Here is a 23,248-nt window from a genome sequence, read left to right as displayed (position 1 = left end):
TATAATATATGGTTGGGGATAGTAATAACTTCATCTACAGGGCCTTGTGAGACACATCAATAGCACGCTTCATGGGAGACAGGATTTGAACCCCCCCTCCCCCCTTTCATCCCTTTCACGTGTCATGTAAGCCCCTCTGCTATGTCAGGAGACCTGCAGTCATGCTTCAGAAGCTAAAGCATAACTTACCAACCACCCTTGCTCAGCCTCAATGGTAGCCTGTTCATTCATGTGGTGTGATGGTCATGGGGGCACTGTTCCTTCCGCCCAGCTGCCCTCCTCTTGCGATATTCTCGCTAGTATTTCTCCCGCCCTCCTCTTTTCATGGCCCTTCACATTGGTCTTATCACGCTTTCCTACCGTTTCCCTTCTTCTGCGACATTTTCACCTTAAGGGGTTTACAGTAAAATCACGCGCCCGTCTCACTCATAACAAGAGCACTCAGCCTGACTAAATCTGATGATGTTTCAAAAAACATAAACCCACAGTGATGTTTCGTTTTGAGTGGCGTCTCTTTCGTGACAGGCCCTCTCGATTCGCGTTGCGGCACCAAGGAAGTGGGCAACCACATTGGCTTCTAGTTGCACGAGCTTGGGTCCAGGGGCACGCCTTATTTCAGTCGGAATTCACAAATATTTCCTGTGCTGCTGTGGAAAACATGGCCGTCGTCCAGGGCCTGTAATGTCAATAGTGGTTGAAGCCTCGCCCTGAACATTGGTGCACTTCTTGAAGTCCCTTGGCATTGATTTTGAAAGGTTGCAATGTTAACATCCTAGGAAAATGGGCGTCGAGCGAGAGCATTCCAGCCTGTGTTCACTTATCTCTAATAAATGTTTGCATGACGTGGCAGGACAATAGCCTCGCCTGATTTTTTGTCTTCTTCCATTTTATACACTTGGCGCCCTTCTGTGACTCATCTAACTGACCATTCTCCCATTTCACAACTTCCTCCCCTGCTCTCCTTTCCCTCTCCTCATCTTTCAGTTTGTCCTCTCACTCTCTCTGTATTCTTGACGTTTGTAACTTCTTTCTTCCTTTTCCTTTACCCGTGCTCCTTCCTTCTCGTTACAGTTATGATTGCTCTTTTCCTTTTCTGCTATGCCCTTAGTCATAATTTTCTGTTCCCTTGTATATAACTATCCTCTCTTCTCGCCTCACTAGTCGTCTTCCTTACACTTCTTTTCTTCATTACTTCCTTTTTATCTCCTCTGCTTTCCTATACCAACTCCTTATCTATCTTTAATTTCTCACCATATATATCCTCTTTACATCCCACTCATCTTTCACCCACACTATCTTCTTTTATCCCATATCTAATTTTCCTATTGTTTATTTTCTACTTGATATTCTCTTCCCTTCTTCCTTCTGCTGTTCTATCCTCATCAATGTTTCTTTCCTCTTTGCGTTTACACCTGCCCGATCTCGCTCATGCTCCTCTGTTTTCAATGCACGCCTGTGCTCTGTTCCCTTTCCTGCTTACTCAGCACTTTAACTTCTTTCTTTCTCCGAGCCACTCTTCATGTCCTGGGAAAGCGTGGCCTGATGTTTGTTTCTTTGCTTTCACAGATTTTAAGACAGTCTCAAGAAGTACCCAACATGTCTTTGTATCCATCACTAGAAGACCTGAAGGTTGACCGAGTCATCCAGGTAATTGTGAAGCTTTTTTCTCCTGCTCCCATCAGAGCAAGTTTTTTTTTCTGAAGAATTAACTTTGAAGCAAGTAGAGATTCGAGTAGTGTGGTACGCTAAACGTATACTACTGTGAGGACAAGGACCTTAGCACTGCCACTGCAAAGGCTTCTTTCTAGAGCTCTTGAGTATGGGGCCATGGTCGCTCAGTGGTTTCCGACCCCATCGTGTGGCAGGCTCTGAGGAAAGGTGGTGCAAAGGCTTCTAGAGCTCTTGAGTAGGGGGCCACGGTCGCTCAGTGGTTTCCGACACCATCGTGTGGCAGGCTCTGAGGAAAGGTGACTAGTGCTCCTTGGAATATGGATTCACCATTCTCAAGTCAAGTGCCGCTGGTGGTCTTCGGTGGAAGACCACCAGTTTTCCCATCTGAGGGAGTAGTAGGATCAGGGTAAGGGCCAATAGTGCCCTGAGGGTAACAGTCCACTAATACTCCTATACCAAGCAGTGGAAGGATGTGGGTGAGGTCAGCTTCCAGGATTGAACCGTGTGACTTTCGAAGGGCAGAACAAGTGCAAAATTCACTCTTTAAGACGTTTCTGTTAAATTTATGCTGCGTGGGGAAGTGTGTGCAAGGGACACTCTTACATTGGACTGCATCAAGGTGCCTTCAGCTAGAGAGTAAAAAGATGTAAACATGTGACCTGTTGTACTACACACCCTAGTCTGCATCAAACCCCATGATAAAGATAGCAGAGATAAGTCAGTCTCACTTATTTTCGATGTTTAAGGTCTGTATTGTACAAACAGGGAGAAATTTGAAGTTAAATATTGTTATAGCTCAACATGTCAATTACTGAACGAATCCCTTACAGCACTCTTTTCTCTGTGACACCTGCAATATTGGTACATCCCATTTCCCCTTCCTCCAGTCCCATTGGGATGCCCTGGCAGCAGTCAGTGTATCTGAACATATCTTGCAGAGTGCAGAGTTAAATCACTCTGCAGTTGTAGAATTCACCCCCTTGTGAGCTTCCTGCCACTTGAGGTGATCAGATGTATTTTTCCCTGTCTCTGCACCCTCCTCCTTGGAGTACGCCTCTGACGTGATGTCTAGCTTCAGGCAATGTGGTGTTTGCCAGTCCCAGTTCTTCAACGCTGTCTATACCTGGGGCCTGAGCACCCACGCTCCGGCTGCACCCTTAGGGATACTGTTTTACAAGTTAATTAATTTTTATTGTTTAGTTTTAGAAGTGTAAAATCCTACAAATAAAATACATACAATTACACTCATTAAAGTGAAACCATATACACTATATATCATGTACTAAAGTATAGAAGAGTAGAAATATATAAAGAATTATCCAATATAAACCATCAAATGAAGAAACAAACGTAGCTATTCATAAATAAGAAAAAGTGGTAAAACAAAATATTTTCAGCTAAAAAGTACTTTTTCCTTTTGGTCCTTGAACAACTGTCTCCGTCGGTGGTTCTTCCATCTTTGGCTTTGCTGTACATTTGCACTTAAGGACTGATTGGTTTCAGTTCAAGTGTGTTTACTCATTCCAATAATAAGAATATTGTGAATAATAATATTCGTTTTAGGTGTGTTGAATTTTCCTTGATAGCATGCTGAAACAAGCTCCTATTGTATGAGTGGGTCCCAAAATGTGCTGCAGAGCTACTACTGCCCTGTGTCTTAAATATGGAGGAAAGCGAGACGACAGAAATATATGTGTTCTGAAAGTAGGGACAATTAGAAATAAACCATCACTAAGGCTTAGGAAAGCCCACCTAACTGCAATAAGAGATACGTGGTCACATCAGCTGTGTAAACTAGCCGCTTAAAACAAATGCAACAACAAAAACAGATTGAAAGTAGTTGGAAGCCCATGGTTAAACTGTCTGTATATTCCTAAATGTGTTAGCGCACGAGAAGACATTTTCCTAACAATGTGTGAGTTACTGTTCTTCAACATGCGAGAAGTCTTCGCTAACATGCTGCTTGTCATCGACGTTTGCATTAAACTTCCACAGGTGAGTTCTTGTGTGTTGTCTCCACCCTTATTATACTGTATTGTCGAGAGAAGTTCTAGGGTTGTAAGGAGACAAAAGGGCTCTGTAACGTCATAATAGTTGCAAACTAATATTTAGATTGGAAAGAGCCATATGTGTAGGAGGTACAAAAACAATAACTGTGGCTTCTGATTGAATGAATGTGTCTTGTAAGTTGAATAAGGGAGTTGAGACACACTCAATGTACTTTTTAATTCAACTGCACTCGCTGAAGATTTTCACTGGCTGAATCCGTGGTGCCTAAATTTACCAGCATTTGCAGGCCGGGATCAGTTTTATGTCCCAGGTAGTCACAAATTCCTCTGCTTTATCTGAAGCCTGTGTTTCAACCCGGGTTGTACCCAAAGTGTTTCTAACTTTTTAAGAAATGGAATCAGAAACTACTCCTGATACGCAGGCCCCAGGCAACCCTTGGTCAATTATTTTTCGCTCTTTGTCTTTCGTGTAGGCTCAAGCCAATGCCGCTCAGAGGAGTCAGATGCCTGCTCTTATGGAAGCCCCACAGGCCCCACAGGCTGTGGACGGTCCTGGTGAGTACCACCCTCTGAAGGGTGACAACGCCAAACCCAGAAAAAAAAAAAAAAAACACACACACACACACACACACACCCACACACACACGCACGCACGCACGCACGCACGCACACACACACGCACACACACACACACACACACACACACACACGAGAGCAAAGGAGGGATGCAGAGAAAATGAAGGAAACCTGCAGATACATTCGAGATGAGCAGAATAGGAAACAGAAAAGAGGAGTGGATGTCCGAGGCAGGATATAGGAGGAAAGCTAAACAGATGTGGGCATAGAGAAGGGGTTAAATATAGTAGTAAAGAGTGGGCTAAGAGACGGAGGAGGGCTGAAACGTTATTGGAGGAGATTGAGGGGCTATGAGGGTGTGTGAGTAGAATGCATAGGGAGTGAGGGGTTGAGTGGTGGGAGAAAGATAGCTGGAGATGAGAGGTGACAAGATTGGGAGGGCCGCAGAATATAGTTGAATACGTGTGGGGGGGGGGAAGAGCGTGTGAACAAGGGGAATGGAGATGAATTGATGGAGTTTAAAAAGGCTTTTTAAAGGAATGAGATTGTCCAGGTAGACTGCAAGTGGGGATGGCTGTAGTGGAGAGCTGCAGAAGAAGGCTGGACGGCGAATTGAGGACCTTGGAAAACAGAACTTTTTCCTGTTTAAGTTTATCATCTTGAGTTCAATACCTCTCTTTCCTTCTTTCCTCTCAGGCTTGTACCCAAATTTGGGCGAACTGTGCAATTACATGGGTCTCTCCCTCTCCAGCGAGGAGGTCCAGATGAACTTGGCCCTGCTACCAGCGGGAGACAGTGTACGTATCTTCCAGTCCACTGTTTACCTGTGAAGCTCCATGCCCCCTTTAAGTGGGTTGTTTTCAACACCTACTCTGTTAATGCATCCCTGTACAGTGTGTGCTGCAAGAAGTGTGTTTCTGTTTCAAATTGGTTGTTTCTGGACCTTTAAATGCATTTTGTGTGTTACAAATGATAGGAATCTTGCAAGCAGATACTACCCAGTTTTATCATTCAATGATATTATACATTTTACAATATGCCACCAAATCGACGCATTCCAGCTGCATACACTCCAAACATGAAACCTTAGCCAGCTTGCTCCAATCAATCCACCTGCACCAACCATCAGAGCTCCACAAACAACTTTGTTGCCGAAGGAGCAACATAGAGCTCACCTCCTTCGTGAACCCCTCCCCCCCCAAACATCCCCAGATTGCAGAACACACTGCTGAGAACTCCATACTTGCAACGTTCCTTCTGTAGGACGTTAAATTCAGCAGTTCAAACAGAAGTTGCTGTAGGATTTTAACATCTTGCTCTTGCTTCTGTCCTGTTGCCTACCTGCCAGTTCACAATCAAGTCTTCTAAATTCTAAAAGCTAGGTAATACTCCTTTAACTGTTATTGTATTTTCTGGTAAGTCTGGGTATATCTGCACTTAATTAACAAACGAAATAATTGGCCTCCTATTGGGAGATTTGAGCTCCTCTCCACAATGAGCATTTGGAGGGATGCTTCATGTGTACGAGTAGCGAGAGAGCTCTGTCCTTGATTGCCTTGTCTTAAGCACCACTCACTATAAGGGGTGTGTTTGGAAGCTTTCCTTCATGCTACTTGTCACAGTTGTTCTAATCCAGACACCTCTCTCTGTGCGGGCTGTATTCATTGGCTTCTCTTCAATATGACTGCACATTGAGCGTCTCTGTTTATGCATGGTGTGTTCATAGGCTTGGCTGGAATCGCTTTCTGAATATAGATGTATTTATATTGTAGGTATGTTTAAAAGGTCTCTTCCTGCTGGTTGTGTTAGTAACACGGCTGTCGTGCTTTGAGGACTTTCTCGTGGTCATTGAGTTTGGAACTCCGATGTTAGCTTGGCATGTTTTGAAAAATTATGTTTTACTGGGTGTCCTTGGAGTACATCTCTCCATGGGTTGCGCTTTGTGACCTTGCACCATGCCTTTTTATAGAGTACTTCCTTCATAGTTGTTTTGCTTGGACGGGCTGTCTCCACACTTGTTTTTTGTGGTTGACCTTTCTTCCAGGTTGACATGCGGCAGGTGTGAGCACCTACATTTTTAGTGCGATGTCTTTAGTGGACATATACTTTACAAAGAGCTAAGCCTCCGTTGTATTAGGCTGGTAGTCTTCTTTGGAAGGCCTTCTTATGACGCCTGTGTCTGGAGTTGCCCCTTTCGTTTGTGTCTACGCTCTTTTGCTATGGTGATCTGTCACAGAACTTTGAGTCTGATGATGGTGTATGGACCGTGGGTGATTTAGGATGGACAGGTTTGCATGCGTCTCTCTGCACCTCTCGTCACGCTCTATATTTACTGGGGTTTCTTCCTGCTGTGTGCTCAGAGACCTCTCTTTTGTATGCTTGTGATTGGATGATCTCTTTCTGGTGGCTGTGTACTGAGGTCCTCCCTTTGTGCAGTTATTATTGAGGTGCTTTGCTGCTCAAGGTAGCATATTTAAGGCCTCTCCATTTACTTAGGCGTGTTTATTGAGAGGCCCTATTGTGAATTGGCCACTGTGATGAGAACTGGTGGGACATTTAATAACCCACTTCTTCCACATCGGATCCTTACCTCCCTCCCTGCACAGGTGGCGCCACGTCCATATGGTAAAGTAATAATGCCATCCCTTCTCTGAGGCAAAAGTCACTTTTTTAGGGCACACAGTAAATTGAAAACCCAAAGTATACGAGATTTTTGTTCATTTCTCCCGAAACATAAATATTCAAAATCATTTTAGATCTAGCAGGTCACATGTTCTCAAAACAAGACTGAAATCCAAGCATGCATTATTAAATGGGTGACACCACCCAACGGTGTAGGGATTTGGGAAGGCATCTTGATACACAGTGGATACATCTGTTCTCCAGGTATCTGTCACTTTGAGCCCATGTTCATCCTTTATCCCTTGTTCTTTTTGTTTTGGCAGACGGTGGCCACAAGGCCAACAGCGCATGGCATGATGGTGGCTCCTGTGACTGGAAACAACATTGGCTTGTGCAGAGCAGAGATTAAGCAGGGCCTCAGGGAGGTGATTCTGTGCAAGGACGAAAACAGCAAGATGGGCCTTCGCCTTATTGGTATCGACAAGGTGAGTGGAGTAAATTACCTGGGCAAAGACTGGAGCCGAAGAGTGCCATAAGCGGAATGTATACCAGGACTAGCACTTTGGTACAGCCTGTAATTTGTACTTGAAGAGCTGAAAGCAAACTTTGTTTTTGCAGCTTGTCGTCAACCACTCACTACTTCAAAACACACCAAGCAAGGCACACCCAGGATAAACCTCTAAACGTTATAATTGTTTCAAACACATTGATACACTCCCTGCCTACTATAGGATAGCTGAAAGAGAATGGAATGAGAGGTTATTTTGAGTGGTGCTTGTGCTATTTTGGAACACAGTCCAGATGCCAGTCAGATTTGGAGACTGTATGAATTTGTAATAAATCAGGAAGGGCTTATGTTATGCAGTGAGTAATGGAGTCGGGTGGGGGGGGGAGCTAGTAATAGCTACATCATTCATTTATAAATTTGGCCCAGCAAATAACATTTCGATCTGAAATGTTACACAAAAAACAGTTTGTCAATCAAAAGAGTAGATTTCTTCTCCCTTGTTGAATGTGGGTTGAGTTGGGAATGCTGTTGTCTCAAAGAAAACAGAAAAGACAAACTGCATTGTAAGTGCAATATGGACACAGGCAAGCAACACACAATGTGGTAGTGTAGAAACCGGTTGCCTCCCGTGATTGTTTTGTAGGAAGTCTCTGTGCTACAGCTATCCTTGATTGCCTTGGAGAAGGAAGAGTTGATTTCTTAGTGTTGGTTTGAACTCCTGTACTGAAGGGTGGTGATGTAGGAAGTGTGGATAAGAGGTAGTTTGATGAAGTTCCATGGATGCATATGAAAGTGTTAGGCCTTTGTAGGGGGCCCTGATGTTGTCAGAGAGTGAACCTGCCTAGTGACAGTAACACGAGGTTTGATGCAAGGTTATACAGGAGTCTTAACTAAAGTTTAAAACTGTGTCCAGAGAGAGTAAGTAGTATACTATTGCAGTAGTCCAATTTACTGTGTACTAGTAAGTTGGTAAACGCATTGGCTTTGTTGCAAGGTATATGTGGACCAGTCTTAAGTATACTTTTGTCCTGGTACCTTGATGCAGTGGCCGTTATGATGAAGGATTCCACTCTCAGAGTGGGACTGAAAAAAAGGGCCACATTTCTCGCTGATGGGGCAAACACCTGAGTGTCAAGGAGGAAAAGAATTTGACCTAGAAGTAGATGTATATGCAGAAGAACAAAAGGGAGATTTAGGACCCCAGTTTTAGACAAGAACAGCGAAATGTAGTGGGACAGTCGGATATGCATGCCTGGAGGCGCACTGAGAAAGCAGGGAATGAGAATATGCATATACCAAGGGAGGTGGTGTAGAGCAAGAAAGGGGAGGGGCTTAAGAAGAAATATTGGTGGTTGTCCAGCAGGAAGGCAGTGTTTGCATGGCAAGAGAGGAGGTCCAGTTAAAAAGGTAAGAGGAACAACCTTTGGCGGCAGAGATGCAAAGGCCCAGGGTTTTTTAAGAAGGTTAGTAGAGCAGGGCAGTCAGTAGTGCCAAATACCGTGGTTAGATCCAGCAGTTCAAGGATGGACGAAAAGTAGATAAGTGTGAGTTATAAAGTTAGCTACATGTGGGACGGCTGTTTCTGTGGAGTGAAGGTTACGTATACCTGATTGGAGGTGACCAAGCTAGTTGTTGGAGGTAAGAAATAGCGTGACTGAAAACAAGGCATTCCAGTATTTGAGAAGAGACTTTAGACTCGGCCTGAGTGGGGAGTTAGGGGGTTAATTCTGTATTTTTACAATAGTAAAACCTCAGCAGATTGAATGCATGCATGAATGTTAGGCAGCCTATTAAGTGAGGCAAAGTAGTAACTTGGAGGTAAAAGACAGACGTCTGATATTTTGAGGACTGAAAAGGACAGATGGAGCACATGAAGGGTTGGCAGAATTGAGTACTGGGATAAACTCTGTGGTGATGCAGTAGTAAACGTGGAGAGTCTAGCAGATTGAGAGGGGAGGTCATGGGGAATGTAGGAGGGTGTGATGGAGCCGTGAGTACTGTAAATTTGCTTGATACAGATAGTGGTAATTTCACGTAAAAGGTAGGATGCAAAATCTGGGAGAGAAGATAGTGTGACAGTTTTGCATGGCAGGGAGAGTCGACTTTTTATTGTGCATACCAGTTGTTGTATATGGGGTCAGAGTCTTGTGATGAGATTTTGGAAATAGACGGATTTGGCATTCTCGAGGGGAACAGATAGTTATTGCAGGGCTTGTTATACTTGTAAGAGTTCAGTGGTCTTAATTTTGCACCAAGTCGAAGAAGTGCATGCATTGAAGTTTCAATGAGTGTATGTATGTAAGGCGTGAACCAGGGTTGTGAGAATGAAATTGTTTTGGATGGTAGGTAGTGAACAGAGGAATAGTGGGTGTTGAAAACATGTTTCAGGGTTTGCTTGGATTGTTCAGTTTATAATTGAAAAAGGTGGAAAAGCATTGTGTATTTGGCTAGCAGTGACAGCTGGTAATTATGCCGATTGGAGGGGGCGGGCAAATGGGTGGGGGCATAAAATAAATGCACAACATAAATACATTAAATAAATAAACAAAACACTTACATGCTTGCGCAGACACGTCATCCACGCTCCTGTCCTCATCTTTTCTGACGCCACGTCCAGGGCCCCATCTAACCCACTTAACCAATCCTGGCACTGCTCTCCGCATGAGAGATGCACTAGGATTGGAGGGAGTGGCATCTCTCTGCGCTCCTGAGGACAGTAGAGGCCTGTGCAGGCTCTCAATCTAGTTATCTAAGACAGCTGGGTTGAGAGGTTTATAGTGGGCATGTTGACATGCGCACTAGAAACTAGTGCACAGGCAGTCCACCACTGCTGCCACTCAGCAGAACCTGCTCCTTTCTGAGTCAGGGCGGGTTGACAAAAAATAAAATGGTAATAAATTCACTTCATTACCATTTTATTTTTCGTTTCTGGGGGCTATTTAAGTGGGGCGACGCTCCTCCACACCAATGGAGGAACCAGCCGTAATAGCTAGCAGAGAAGTCACAGTGAAGGGGATGGCAGGTGGAATACTGGCTGAGATGCATCTCATGGGACAGGGAAAGTTGAGGGGCCGAAGGCAGACGAGGAGTGTGTCAATGTATTTGAAACCAGTTTAAGTTTCGGCAGTCAACCCTGGTTGTGCCTGGTTCTGCTGCATTTGTTGAGCAAGCAGTGATCAATAAGAGACTGAATGAATAAAATATTGTGAAGTTGATTTTTTGAGGGTCAGATAATTGTGGAAATGATAACTGGAGTGATGTGCCCTCACTATTCCAGGACGGAGCTATGATCTTCAAAGAAGGCTCCTATTGCACCTGGAAACCTGTTTGCGGCCAGAACATTAGCTTGGGAGGGGGGCAATAATGTTGGTGCAGTGGTATTCAAAATGGGGTGATGAGCGTCAGGTCATGGACCTTTGCGTGAGGCATGGTGTATTAAGATGATCTAGTCAGTGGCGGCTGCTCCCGGGAAGCAATAGTGAGGCGGGGAGGGAGGCAAACGGTGGGAAGGGGTTTTAAAAAAAAATTCACTTGTCTGCCGGAAGGCTGGCTGGCCGCCGCCAACTCTCCTCTGTCTTCTTCCTGGCTTCTGTGCAAGCAGGAAGTACCCTGGCTCTCAAACTCCCCATAGTAAATCACAACGCTGCAATGCAGCATTGTGATTGGTTTGAGCACCGTGGTTCAGCGCTCAGCCAGGGAATGGGGGCCTGGGCGTGTTCTCCACCCAGGCTGTAATGCAGCCTTGGTGGAGAACATGCAAAGTGCACATGACTGTTTGGCCGGCCCATGAGGGCTGGCCAAACAGTTGTTGCACACCTTACAGAGTGCCCACCACTCCTCCCTGCTCTGGTAGCAGAGCAGGCCCGTCCCACCCGCAAAGTTGCCAAGCAGCAGGAGCAAATACAATTATAATAATGTTAAGTCATTATCATTTTATTTGTCCTTCTTTGCACTGCCAAAAGCAGTGGGGAGACACACCTCCGCCTTAGCGGAGGAGCCGCCACTGGATCTAGTAATCAATCATTTGCGATTCAGAGGAAGTAACCAATCCTCAGATGCAAAAGTGTGAACAGACTAAAACTTATGAAATCTCACTCAAATTACATGTTATGCTCTGCATAGAGATGAACTCGTAAAGATTTGCAGTATACTGTAATGCTGGGAGTCAAAGACATGCACGGTTATGTGAAAACACTTTATTTGTGGGTGTTTTTTGTCACTGTCGTGAATGAGGGTAGTTATGTGGATAGAGTGCACACAGTGATCACCCAGAGGAAATCACAAGATGTAATGGACTTCTTACTTGCATTAATTTCTGCCTGCAGTAATGCCTGCAGTGGCAAAAAAAAACTCGCTGAAGCATTCCAGTGGTATGTCTATATGTTGTCTACCCAAAAATGTATGTAAATATAAGTGTGTAGTGTAAAGAAGACTTTTCAGTGGGAGTGGTGGAGGTATAATTTTAAGGAAACAAAGCTGATGTTTTCTGAATATATTATAAAAATTGTCTTTATATCTGAGTCCAAATGTTTCCCAATTTTCACACAAAACAACCTTTATAAAGAAATCAATGATTTAAATTATGTTTTCATACATTAAGAAATTAGATAGCTTAAGCGCATTTCTTTTGCTGCTGTTCGTGATGCCTACACACTGATGTAATTATAGATGCTAAGAAATTACATATAAGCATTATGAGGTGTCACACCTAATATTCCAAAATAAATTGGTGCATACAGGTTCCATAAACTAGAGGTTTGCCAATTGTAGTTTCACAAAGTGAAACTATTAACAGAGAATAACCATGGTTTAAAATATTAACCTCCAGAAAAACTACAAACAACAATACTAAACGGTTTGCTTCCTGGTACATCCAAGAACACCCATACTGTAAATGCCTCTCCTGCAAGCAAGAGGAAAACTGGCACAAAACTTAGTCCGAGGATGATATAACAGAACGAAGAAGTCTCAGATAGACTGCATTGATGTCACCTCACCATCCAATATTGTCTATTTCACATCTGCTAGGTTGATGTGCAATCTGAGAAACAAACCTAGCGAAAGTGTCCTAATGGTTCAAAATTAATTATATTTACCAGGTTGACAAAGGCAGCCTGCCGAAAATCCACCATGGTAAAAAAATGTTACTCTGCCAGGTTTCTCTTGCCAAGCTGGATTTTATTTGTTTTTCATTGCTTTGTCTAAGGGATAGCCTATTCTACGAAATCTAGCATTTTTCCTCTTTCGCCCAATACAGAACCCCACTCGACCAAGGGCACTGCCTTGGTGCCAGTCGCTGTGCACTCCCCTATGTCCTTTTGCTTCGCTCTGATTCACCACTCTACCCCATGTCAATCTTTTACGTCTTTGGTACATTTCCAGCCACCGCCGCACTCATACCCGTCTATTTTCTTTTTCCTCACCCCATCATTAGACCTCTTTTCCTGTGTTCTCCTCACCTTATGTTATCCTTCTCAGCATGTATGTCCTTCCACCTCCTCCTTTTCCAGGCACATGGGTCCTATGCAGCTTTGGTGGAAGTACTACTGGAAAGCAGGCTGACACATTCCTTTTTTATTATAAAATGTTTTCCTGGTCCCTTTCACGTTTTTCACTTTATTTGAAAAACAAAACATATTTTCCCTACGATTCAAGAGTTAGGAATTACGAGGAGTGCATTCAATAATATATATATTTTTAATCATTTCTGGGATTTAATGCCCGTTTTGTTTTTTTTGCTCAACAAAATAAGTTTGGAATTTCATGTGAACGTGGTTTTCTTATTTTAATTCTGCAAATTGGCCATTGAGCAGCCTGGGGTCGGAGGGTGGTGTTCTCCATATTGGGTTTTCAAAAGTAAAGAATGGCCTTTCTTCCACCATAAACGTGTCTTCTAAGATGATGCTCTGTTCAGAGCCTTCAAACAATGCCTCATCCCACTTCCAGGTCCACCATTACAAATGCTCAATAGATAAATGGAAACGCCATATACTCAAGTTATTTATAGAAAAGCTAAATCAAATCATGACCACCCAGCAGTATCATAAATAAATCAACCTGATGCCACCCCACCATGCAGTATGCTCAGCTAGTTACATTTAATAATGCTCAGAGTTGAAGACTTCACAGCCATCCTTACTACTCTCAAGGCCATGCCATCAACCCTGCCGAAACATCTCACCGGCAAACCGCTCCCATCACTACTCATATGATCAGTTTCTGACTTGTATCTTCCTAGGCACTTTAGACATAACAAGACCTCCCATTCGTGAAGAAAGCAAACCCTGACGAGCTATCCAACCATCTACACATCACTAGCCATCCATTGATCAGTAAAATCATTGAACTAAAAAGCTGTTGTCATCCAATTTCAAGAGCCGATAGACACTGCTCTCCTCTCTCTACACAATAACAAGGCTTCAGACCATGTTGCCGCACAGAGACACTCGACATCCACATCAAAGTTGTGAACAGCGCAATCCTCTTTGCAGACAAGATGACCCTGCCTCCTCGACCTGCTTGAATTCTCAGCATCCTTCAACATTGGTGACCAACAAGCTCTAATAATATCCTTTCAGTGCGCATGGGCTTCACGGTACTGTTCTCGAAGGTTTGTTTCACACCACTCTGGTTGCTTCCCAATCTTCCATTTGTACTGCTCAGGATCTAAACAGTTACCAGTTTCCTGCAGTACTTCTCTAGGATTCACACTCGCTTGTAGTTTTCAATCTGAATGTGGAACCACTTAGAATTCTCCTCCCCAACCACGAAATGAAGATTTCCCAATATGGCGATGACTCACAACTATCTGAAAGACACCACAATAAAAAACATTGGCTGGCTCCAAGAATGTCTCTACATTATCCAAGCCTGGATGTCAAGAGTTTACCCTAGCTGGAGTTCTTCCTCATTGCCAATCATAGCAAACCAGCTCAAAATCCAAAGTGGCTCATCATTCCACACGCAAAATCACTTGGCTTTAGAATTCACTGCACCCTCTCCTTTAAAACCCTCATTGCCAAGAAAGCTTAGACCCAAATGATCAACTCCACTCTTATGGGAATGCAAATTCTCATCTCCCAAAGCAGAACTCAGAACCGCCTTTCAAGCTCAGGTTGTCTCGAACTATGCTTGCGACAGTGCCCAAAGTCACCAGTGATTCCACCCTGACTACCTAAACAGTCTTCTCCTTGCCGCTACACCTCTCAGTAGAGGACTGTAGGAAATCAAATACATATGTAGATCATCTTGTTAAATCTACATTGTTTGCCTCTCGATGCTGGAAGCATCCTTAAGACATTTGGCATCACACAAAAAGCGGTAACAAGGGGCACACCTCTCATCTTGGCTACATAACCGAAAATACCCACATGCCAATGATACAAAAGTAATGAAGGGCTTAAAAGGAAAAACACTGATGCATGCATTCGCCAGTTACCTAGAATATGAAACCACTTTGATTAGGACATCAGGATCCCACCATCACTGCTACAAATGCGAGAAGAACAAACAAATTGCTTTGAATTATGTTTTACAGATCATAATCATATAAGCTTTATTTGATTCTGATCATTAATAAAGGCTTCTCTGCATCTTCTGCCCACCTGGGCAACACTCAGTTGATGTTCTGCCTTTGATCTTTTTTGTACATAATCTTGTATCAACCCCCAACCTGTTGTACAGTGCTTCTCTAGCTAGATCTGTGCTCTGTAAATAGAACACCTATGCACACAAGATGAATCAGCCGTGGGCAGCATATTTTGTCATGAAGTATTTGGCATGAAGTACTTCAACCACAAGACAGTGAGCAGGTGTACTGCAAGGAAGTATATGATGCCATGTGACAGGCAAAACTGTTAGAGCAATAATATCAGAAGGTGTAAATATCAGTTATTTATTTTCCCACTTGATTATGGAGGAGGTATCATGGTCTTGCGCTGCTTATGTTTTCACAGGGGATATTTGTCCAGTTGGTCCAGGCCAATTCTCCTGCATCCCTCGTTGGCCTGCGCTTTGGAGACCAGGTTCTGCAGATTGATGGGCAGGACTGTGCCGGCTGGAGCTCAGACAAGGCCCATAAGGCTTTGAAGAAGGCATCGCAGGATCGGATCAGCATGATTGTACGAGACAGGTGAGCCGGAGACTGAGTAGAATGACCAATGACCAATTTTAATATTCAAACGCTCTTGTCAGGCAATGGACCAAAATATACTCATCCTCTATCTTCCTAGAAGAAATCTTAGATCAAAGAGTCAACTTCTTCTATGCCCCTGGCGTATTCGAACGTCCAGTTACGGTGTCCGAGCCTTTTATTATCTCGCTCCTTACCCCTGGAACACGGTTCCCTTGTGCATTGGGGACTGCACTGATTTGCCAGGTTTTAAAAAACATCTCCAGACCAGGTCGTTCTAATGGCTCTGTCTCCATTTGTCTGTTGCCTCAGCGCCAAGATGCCCGAAAGACTGCAGCAACGCACGTAGGTTTCTGGGTGACTGGGCCATATCACACGTTGTGATTGTTGTTTTGTCTGGGTGTTAAGATCACACCTACTTGATAATGCCCTTTATAGGGATCACTATAGGGAGGCACTATTAGCTCGGTGCATTGGTAGCACCATAAAGCCTCACCTTTAAGTGTTGTGCCCTGGTACAATTGGATACTTTGCCCTGTTCTTGAGCCTTGCTTTCGCCAGCCCACCAGGGTCTTCCGCTCTCATTCTGAGCCTGGGTATAAGTGGACTATATCGTCACACGTGTATCATTTTACAACACTGCCTACCCTAAATGGTATAGTACACTGCTAATACTGAACATTGGCCCTGACATTGGCTGGGATGTGCCTTGTGGTAACTGTTACCAAGAAAGATGTTCATCATTCCCAGTTTTGACTGGACACCGTCACACCTAGGCAGAGATAATGTTGCAGTGCATCTCTTACCCTTGACTATGCCTTGCATGTCTCAGATTCCAGTTGTTCATATTGCACTAACACGCCCTCTCCCACACAGACCCTTCCAGCGAACGATCACCATGCACAAGGACAGCACAGGACATGTTGGCTTCATCTATAAGAAAGGGAAGATCACCTCCATCGTGAAAGACAGTTCTGCAGCGAGGAACGGGCTGTTGACCAACCATTACCTATGTGAGGTGAACGGGCAGAATGTCATCGGACTCAAGGTAAACCTAGTGTCCTTTAATTTGCACGATGGAGTATGCACGCCTGCACTAGTGGGTGTAAGTTTGTGCATTTGTGTTCACAAGGTTGTCTGCACGTGTTTGCCTATGTGGGCATTTTTGCTAGTTTTCACGTGTGTGTTTGTGTGATTCCTCTTGATCTTCATCTATGTATTGCTACTGATAAAGTCTGACAGCACAGCAGTACAGATAAAATAAGTACCGCCTTCATCCAAAGAGATTTGTTACAATGGCTCTTCAGCAAACGTCAGTAAGACCAAGATACTGGTACAAATCATCTTTTCTTTTCTTGGCTCTCTTCCTGTATCCCAATTACATGTGATACCTGGAAAGCATGATAGAATGTCACAAGTGTCTCAGCATCACGTTGCATGTTGTCGGTTAGAAACAGTATTCATTTGACCACAGACCCTTTACAACCGGTGGCGTAATGAAACTTGAGGGGGCCCCTCTCCATGCACTTGGCATGGAGCTCCCTCAAGTTTCGCTATGGCGATCACGCTTCAGACCCAGCCAGAAGCTCCCAGGCTCGCCCGTGCACAGTGCCAGAGTTGGCCCAATGGAGCTCGGGCGGGGGGCTGGCACTCAGGGGCTGCGGGCTATTGTTACGCCACTGACTGCGACTGCTGTCGTCACCGAAGCCGACATGTATGAGTAACATTAAAGCCCCCTAAATATAAAGGGGAATATAAAAGTAAAGATGAGCGTGAGAAGCCTCCGGGGATTATCCACTTTATATTCTATTTCATGGTGCCTAGAATCACAGGCTGTGTATCAAGCAGACTTTAATTGATTCTTTAATTGATTCTCATGCAGGAAGTAGAGATGTGTAGAAGCATATCCAAAATATGTAAGCTAAAAAGACAAGTAATAACATAAATGCAAAAATATTAATGTAAACGGATATGTCTCTTGGATTTTTAAAAATATAACTAACTAGACACCAGTACAAGGAAGTGTGAGGCCTGTATTCCGGATCCTGCTAGAGTCTGGCGAATTAATGTTAGCTACTTACACTAGATGAAGTTGGCGCAAATCCAGATTTATATCTATTAAAAGAACATGCCTTTTATTTACAAGGAATGAGGTTAAAAATATGAAATACATAAAAACAGAGGGACTGATTTAGAGCCACATAGTATCCTCTCTGCTAAACTCGAGGTCCACATGCCCGATATAGAGGCAGACGGACCTTAATAATGGCAACGAGGGAGCCTCCAGCTCCTTTGACGACATACTCCTCTGACGGCTCAATGGGGTACGGGCCGTCTGAGGTTAACATGACACTGTCCACCCTATTTAAAGTGAATGGCATTTTTGTGTTTTTATTTTATTGTTTGCTGTCCAAAGCCGCCAGGTAAAACTTGGCAGTGACAGACAGTAAAAAAAACAAAAACAAATAACGACCCCCCCCCCGCCCCCAATACACCATATAGAGAGCTCCCATAGTGTGGGGGTAACCAGTGAATACATTTTTCAGTAACAAACTCCTGCTTGGGGGGGGGGGATTCTTTTTGAAAAACATAAAAGTTGGACCGAGGGGCGTCATGTTTGATGTATTCACCGTCAACCTTTTACAACGTGAACAGGAACTGCTGTGGCGGCTGTTCCTCTTAATGTTGATAGTTTTACGCAGGACTGGCATACAACTCTAGATTTGGCAGGCAGAGGTCCAACGGGATGGCAAGCGCAATTTCCTCCGCCATCTTGATGAAGTACTCGCCACAGAAAATGATCCCCAAAGTGTCTTCACACTGAACGTTTAGCACACGGGGCGATGGTGATTCAGCAGTGTCTAGATGCTCCAGAAGCATGGTCACTTTGAGAGCACCAACATGGTAGCATCATTCAAGGGAAATAAAGATAAATATGGAAGATATTAGGTTAGCAAAACTGGCTGCAGGGGGAGGGTGTTGGTCTGATTAGGCCAGTGTAGGATTACAGGGAGAAAAGTACGAAAACATTGGGATGTGAGCGCCTGATTCCCTACTACCAAAATGCATATGACACAACACTTTTGGTCTGCAGTGGTAGAGGCACCTGTATAATGAATGAAAATGTTTGCCCGCTTGACGTGTTGGAACAATAAAATCTCAGTTTAATGATGCTGAATGCTACTTTCCTAGTGATGGCGTTACCAACAATTTAGAGTTTGTTGGACCAAGTACTTCTGTCCACCAAATCCTCAGTCCATCATCCTCATTTAGAGACGGACGGACTCCCAAGAGTTCGGAGGCTCCATGCAGAAAGCTTCATCTGATGGAGTAGGAGCCGTCTGATTCAGGGCAGTACACTGCCCACCCTATTTAGGATGGACAGTATAATGTCTTTTATATCTGTCCCTCACTGCCAGGTATTGCGATGAGGGACAGAAAAAGAATAATGGCCTATACATCCTTGGAGAAAACCCCCAGATGTGGGAGCTTTTTTTTTTTTTTTTTTTTAAATCACAAACAAACTCCTACTTTGCAAGTTCCTTTCAGCAAAACAAAATGTTGGAGGCGTTTGGTAAATGGCTGTCAGAACAGATGTCGGCTGTCCAACAAAATGGTTGTACCTTGAAAGGAACCACTGGCATGCCTGTTTCTTTCAGTGTAGAGATGGCCGCTGACCCAGCAGTGTTCTCTAAACCTGGCCGATGGTAATGTCCTCCGCCACCCTGACGTGCTAAGCTCTGTCCGCCAAACCCTAAATCAGGCCCTATGTCTTGAACGGCAAAAAAGTTCAATGGATTTCTACAAAAAAAAACAGAAAGACTTAACATCTGCTGGGGCAGTCTTATCCTGTGGGGAAAGGTTTGGAGATCTTCGGCTACACCTGTAAGCTCTTCTTCACCCCAGAAATTTTGTTAAGAAATCCTGGGAAGATTATCACCAGTATTTGTAGGAAAGTTCACATTGGATTTGGTCGACCCTGCCAGCTCTTGACATAATCTTTGAGGGTTCACATTTGCAACCAACGGAGTATCAAAAGTACCAAGGAAGGAACTTTGTTATCCATTTGTAATGCAACTGTACCTGCAGCAGTAGGATACTGGTGGTAAGCAGTACCCTGAATGGATATCGCCCAGTGGTCACGGACAGCTCCACTACATCAAAAAGGCATCACAGAGAATGACCTACTAAAGTATGTCTGATAGACTAATTTCTATGTTGTCTTGTACAACTTGTGCATCAATATTTTACTGTAGGCACACAAACTCTAAATCTTGTCTCCATTTACCACATACTAAAGGAGCGTACTATCGACATTTTTTTAATAATCCAAACAGCACTTTCCTTAAAGCAATGCCATGGCTAATATCTCAGTGTTTTGTATAGTGTATGCTTGCACTGGTTTCTTGTGCTCCTCGGTGGTTTAACAAATTGTGTTTTTCGTATGTATGAGCTCTTCGCATCCTAATTTAGTATTTAGAGGGTAGGATCTCATTTTTAATGCAAACATTTATCTTTGCATTTCGCTAGGAGACTTCTGCATGTTTGATGACCTAATGGCCTCTGATTCTTTCTTTGCAGGACAGTCAGGTGGGAGATATTCTAACCACCGGCGGAGACGTCATCACAGTCACCATCATTCCCTGCGTGATCTATGAGCACATGGTGAAAAAGTGAGTAGGAGGCCAGATAATAGAGGATGGGGGAAGGTCCAGCAAGGTAGAGAAACTTTGACGAGATACTTAGTTTAGGGATGTGCCCAAGAGGATGGAGGGCATATGCCAAGTACAGTACATCAAAAGGTGCCAAAGGGAGTGGGATGCATATGAATTATGAAATGCAGAGATGGTAGGAGAGTCTGAAAGGCGGGAGAGGAAGGTAACACATGTAGGAGGCTCAGTTAGGAAAGACAGGAGGTTCGGGAGTTTGAGGAGGGAGATGCAGAGGAGGTAAACGTTGGCCGAGGCACAGGGATGGAGATGGAACTTCAAAAGCAGACGGAGGGAAACCACTTCTTCTCAAGATGCTGTACGTAGGGCACTGAACCGAAATATGAGATCGCCATCTTAGAAAGTTTAAAGCTGCAGTTGTGGCGCCAGCTTCCACCATACCTTGCAACTTGCTGTTTACTAATATAAGAAAACCTTGTGGGGTCACAAAATGCTTCAAGAATGCTTTTTATGCAAGGTGGCCTATGCATTTTGCATGATGTGGGCCTGTCCACCATTCTCTTACCGAGCAATTTTCCATAATTCAATTTAAATATCTTTTTTCTTTTTTAGGATGTCATCAAACCTGCTGAAATCCACAATGGATCACTCCATCCCAGAGGTGTAACTTCTGCTTCCTGGAGGTTTCCGTAGCACATGAGCCTTCCCGCGCTGGACTGAATGTAGCAATTGTTTTACCTGCGGGGTGGGGCTACTGCATGTGCCTCCTGGCTTTGAAAACACGACTGAGTTAAATACTCCCCATAGACATGATTTGTTTACCGCTCCAAGTGTATTTCTCAAAGCCTCCTTCTATTCCTACAACCCCCAGTCTAATGGGTGACTTTGTGAATCAATTGTGTCCACCTCAGGAGCACAAACGCCCGACTCCACCTGCTGCCGAACATTATCTGGAAGCACATCCTCCTAATTCAGAGAAATGGGTGGCAGTGGAGGACTGCCCTGCCTAACCGGTCTACTCTATGAAAAAGAATTACCTGCATCACCCTTTTCCCCCTCTGAACGTGAAGCCACTACTGTGCAAGTTACATGAAATAAATACACTCCACCACCTAAGGATAACTGCCTGTAAGCACTGCCCACAGCCGATCGCATACAGCAGAATCCAACTGGAAATAAATGCAAAAGAGACTGGGCTGCAACAGTCATAGCACATGCAGTCGCTGTGTTTGAGGAAGAGTTGGAATCAGCCCTTCTGAAAGAGCACTGTACCAGCTGGTAGAGTAGGAGCTTCCTATAGTTTGTGTGTAAGGCCCATGAACTGAAGCCAAGCTGTGGATCCTGGATCAAGGCTTCATTGCATCTCATCAGCCGCAGACTATCGGTTTCCTTCTTGTGCTTTGTTAAAACCATGCCTTAAATAATGACAGCAGTAAAAGACCATCTCCTCCACAGAGTTAACACTTTCTTCTAAGCATGGTGCCTCCTAAGGCATATACCCTTTTAGCTGAATGAGTTTCATATGTCCAGAGGTCAGTCCCTCCAGGGTAAAATCCATCACATTCCATCACAGAGTGAAGGCTCTCTGGCTTGCTTCCCCTTGTCTTGGAGGGATATGTTTGCTGTCATGATATCTATATTTTTATGCCATTTTGCACTTGCTGTATTTTGCATTCACCACTTTCCTGTTGTTTTGATGTCTGTGTGTGTGTGTGTGTGTATATGAATATTGTTTTACCTTTTGACTCAATACCCAAATCTTGTTGTTGTCAAACCTTTCCCTTTTATACAAAGCTCTGTGGACTGATTTCACATCTATGGCTGGACGCTTGTCTTCTCCAAAGTGCTCCGATGGACAAGAGCCAAGCTCCCTTCACTGGCACTCTACCTCTGAACTGTCGCTGCCTTTTTGCATTACTGTTTATGCTATTCCTGGATGGGGGTAGCTCCGCTTCCCCTCACACTGTCCGTTACATTTGCCGTTATCTGTTGAAGTTTTGTGCTGTCGTGCACAGACCCCTTTAAGGTCCTGTGCACAAATTATTATATCTATTATACTCCTTGTGCCTTGAAGCAACCGTTCTACGTTGCTGCTATCGCGAGACAAATAAAGTAATCTAGTCCCTCTTATCTTGTTGTTTTGTCCTTCCACTCTTTCTGTAGTTCAGATGTTCCCACAGGGACCTCTGTTCCAACCTATTACTCTGGGCAATAAGACTCTCTCTACAGGACATAACCATGGTTTTAGCCAACACTTCTCTGTGCCCCCGGGGCATGTTCCTCCATGAGTAAAGACCACTCTACCTCCTCATATTTGGATGAGACATAAGGGCACCAGCATAAACAGTCACTTAGGGCAGTGCCTTAGAAACTCTTGGAGAAGTACCTGGAAACTGGTCCCTTAAGACTTAGATGTCTAATTGCTTCTGTGCTGAATACTCTAGAGAGGCATTAAGAGCTTTGTACAGTCATGGATTTTGCGGCTTTCAGCACTCCCCTGAATCTCCTGGCACTTAGGGCTCTTTGAACAAAAACATCTTTATAGCCTTTTATAATACATTTTGCTTTGTACAGAGTCTGTGCACATCCTAATGACATTCACAGTTCGATCATAATGGAGCACGAGTTCCCATGAGCTGCTGGCTTCGAAGGGGGACCAGTGGTCTGGGCCACGTTGGGCTTATGTTTCAGTCCCTGAACCCAACCTTACTAGAGACAGATTTACAAAGGGACGTAAAGTGGAATCAGTGCCTATTGTCCATACTGTGCAGCCCTCCCTCATTTTATTCTGCAATGATACCTAAAATAACACAGCATTCAAATTTCTTTGCATTGGAGGAGCAACTTATTCAAAGGGAATTTAAATGTTGTAGTAGTATTATTGCATTTTTCTTTTTACACACAACTAGCCGTACTCTGTACAGCTAGGATATTGTCTGAACCCGTTTCGGGGCCACGGGGCTGATGGGTGCCACTCATCCCCAACTGTGGTGTTGAGGTAGTTTCTCATTAGTATCCTGGGGCACGTGACCTACCATGGCTCAGTAAACCAGGACAAGTA

General features: G+C 44.1%; 1 protein-coding gene across 1 annotated transcript in view; it reads left to right on the top strand.

Moving 5' to 3' along the window:
• The window catches only part of SDCBP2 (syndecan binding protein 2), a 36,831-nt gene extending 14,514 nt beyond the window's left edge, over positions 1-22,317 (top strand). The window contains exons 2-9 of the mRNA XM_086932734.1: positions 1,567-1,647; positions 4,154-4,235; positions 4,953-5,053; positions 7,202-7,363; positions 15,342-15,517; positions 16,394-16,565; positions 20,099-20,190; positions 20,800-22,317. Coding sequence (XP_086788860.1) covers positions 1,597-1,647; positions 4,154-4,235; positions 4,953-5,053; positions 7,202-7,363; positions 15,342-15,517; positions 16,394-16,565; positions 20,099-20,190; positions 20,800-20,854 — 891 coding nt within the window. The 5' untranslated portion in view covers positions 1,567-1,596 and the 3' untranslated portion in view covers positions 20,855-22,317. The remainder of the gene's footprint in view (positions 1-1,566; positions 1,648-4,153; positions 4,236-4,952; positions 5,054-7,201; positions 7,364-15,341; positions 15,518-16,393; positions 16,566-20,098; positions 20,191-20,799) is intronic.
• Positions 22,318-23,248: the final 931 nt, after the last annotated feature.

The sequence above is a fragment of the Lissotriton vulgaris genome, chromosome 7, assembly GCF_964263255.1.
Source record: "Lissotriton vulgaris chromosome 7, aLisVul1.2, whole genome shotgun sequence".
NCBI classification, from domain to species: domain Eukaryota; kingdom Metazoa; phylum Chordata; class Amphibia; order Caudata; family Salamandridae; genus Lissotriton; species Lissotriton vulgaris.
The sequence above is the reverse complement of the archived record's forward strand: the minus strand, read 5'-3'. Positions and strand labels throughout refer to the sequence as shown.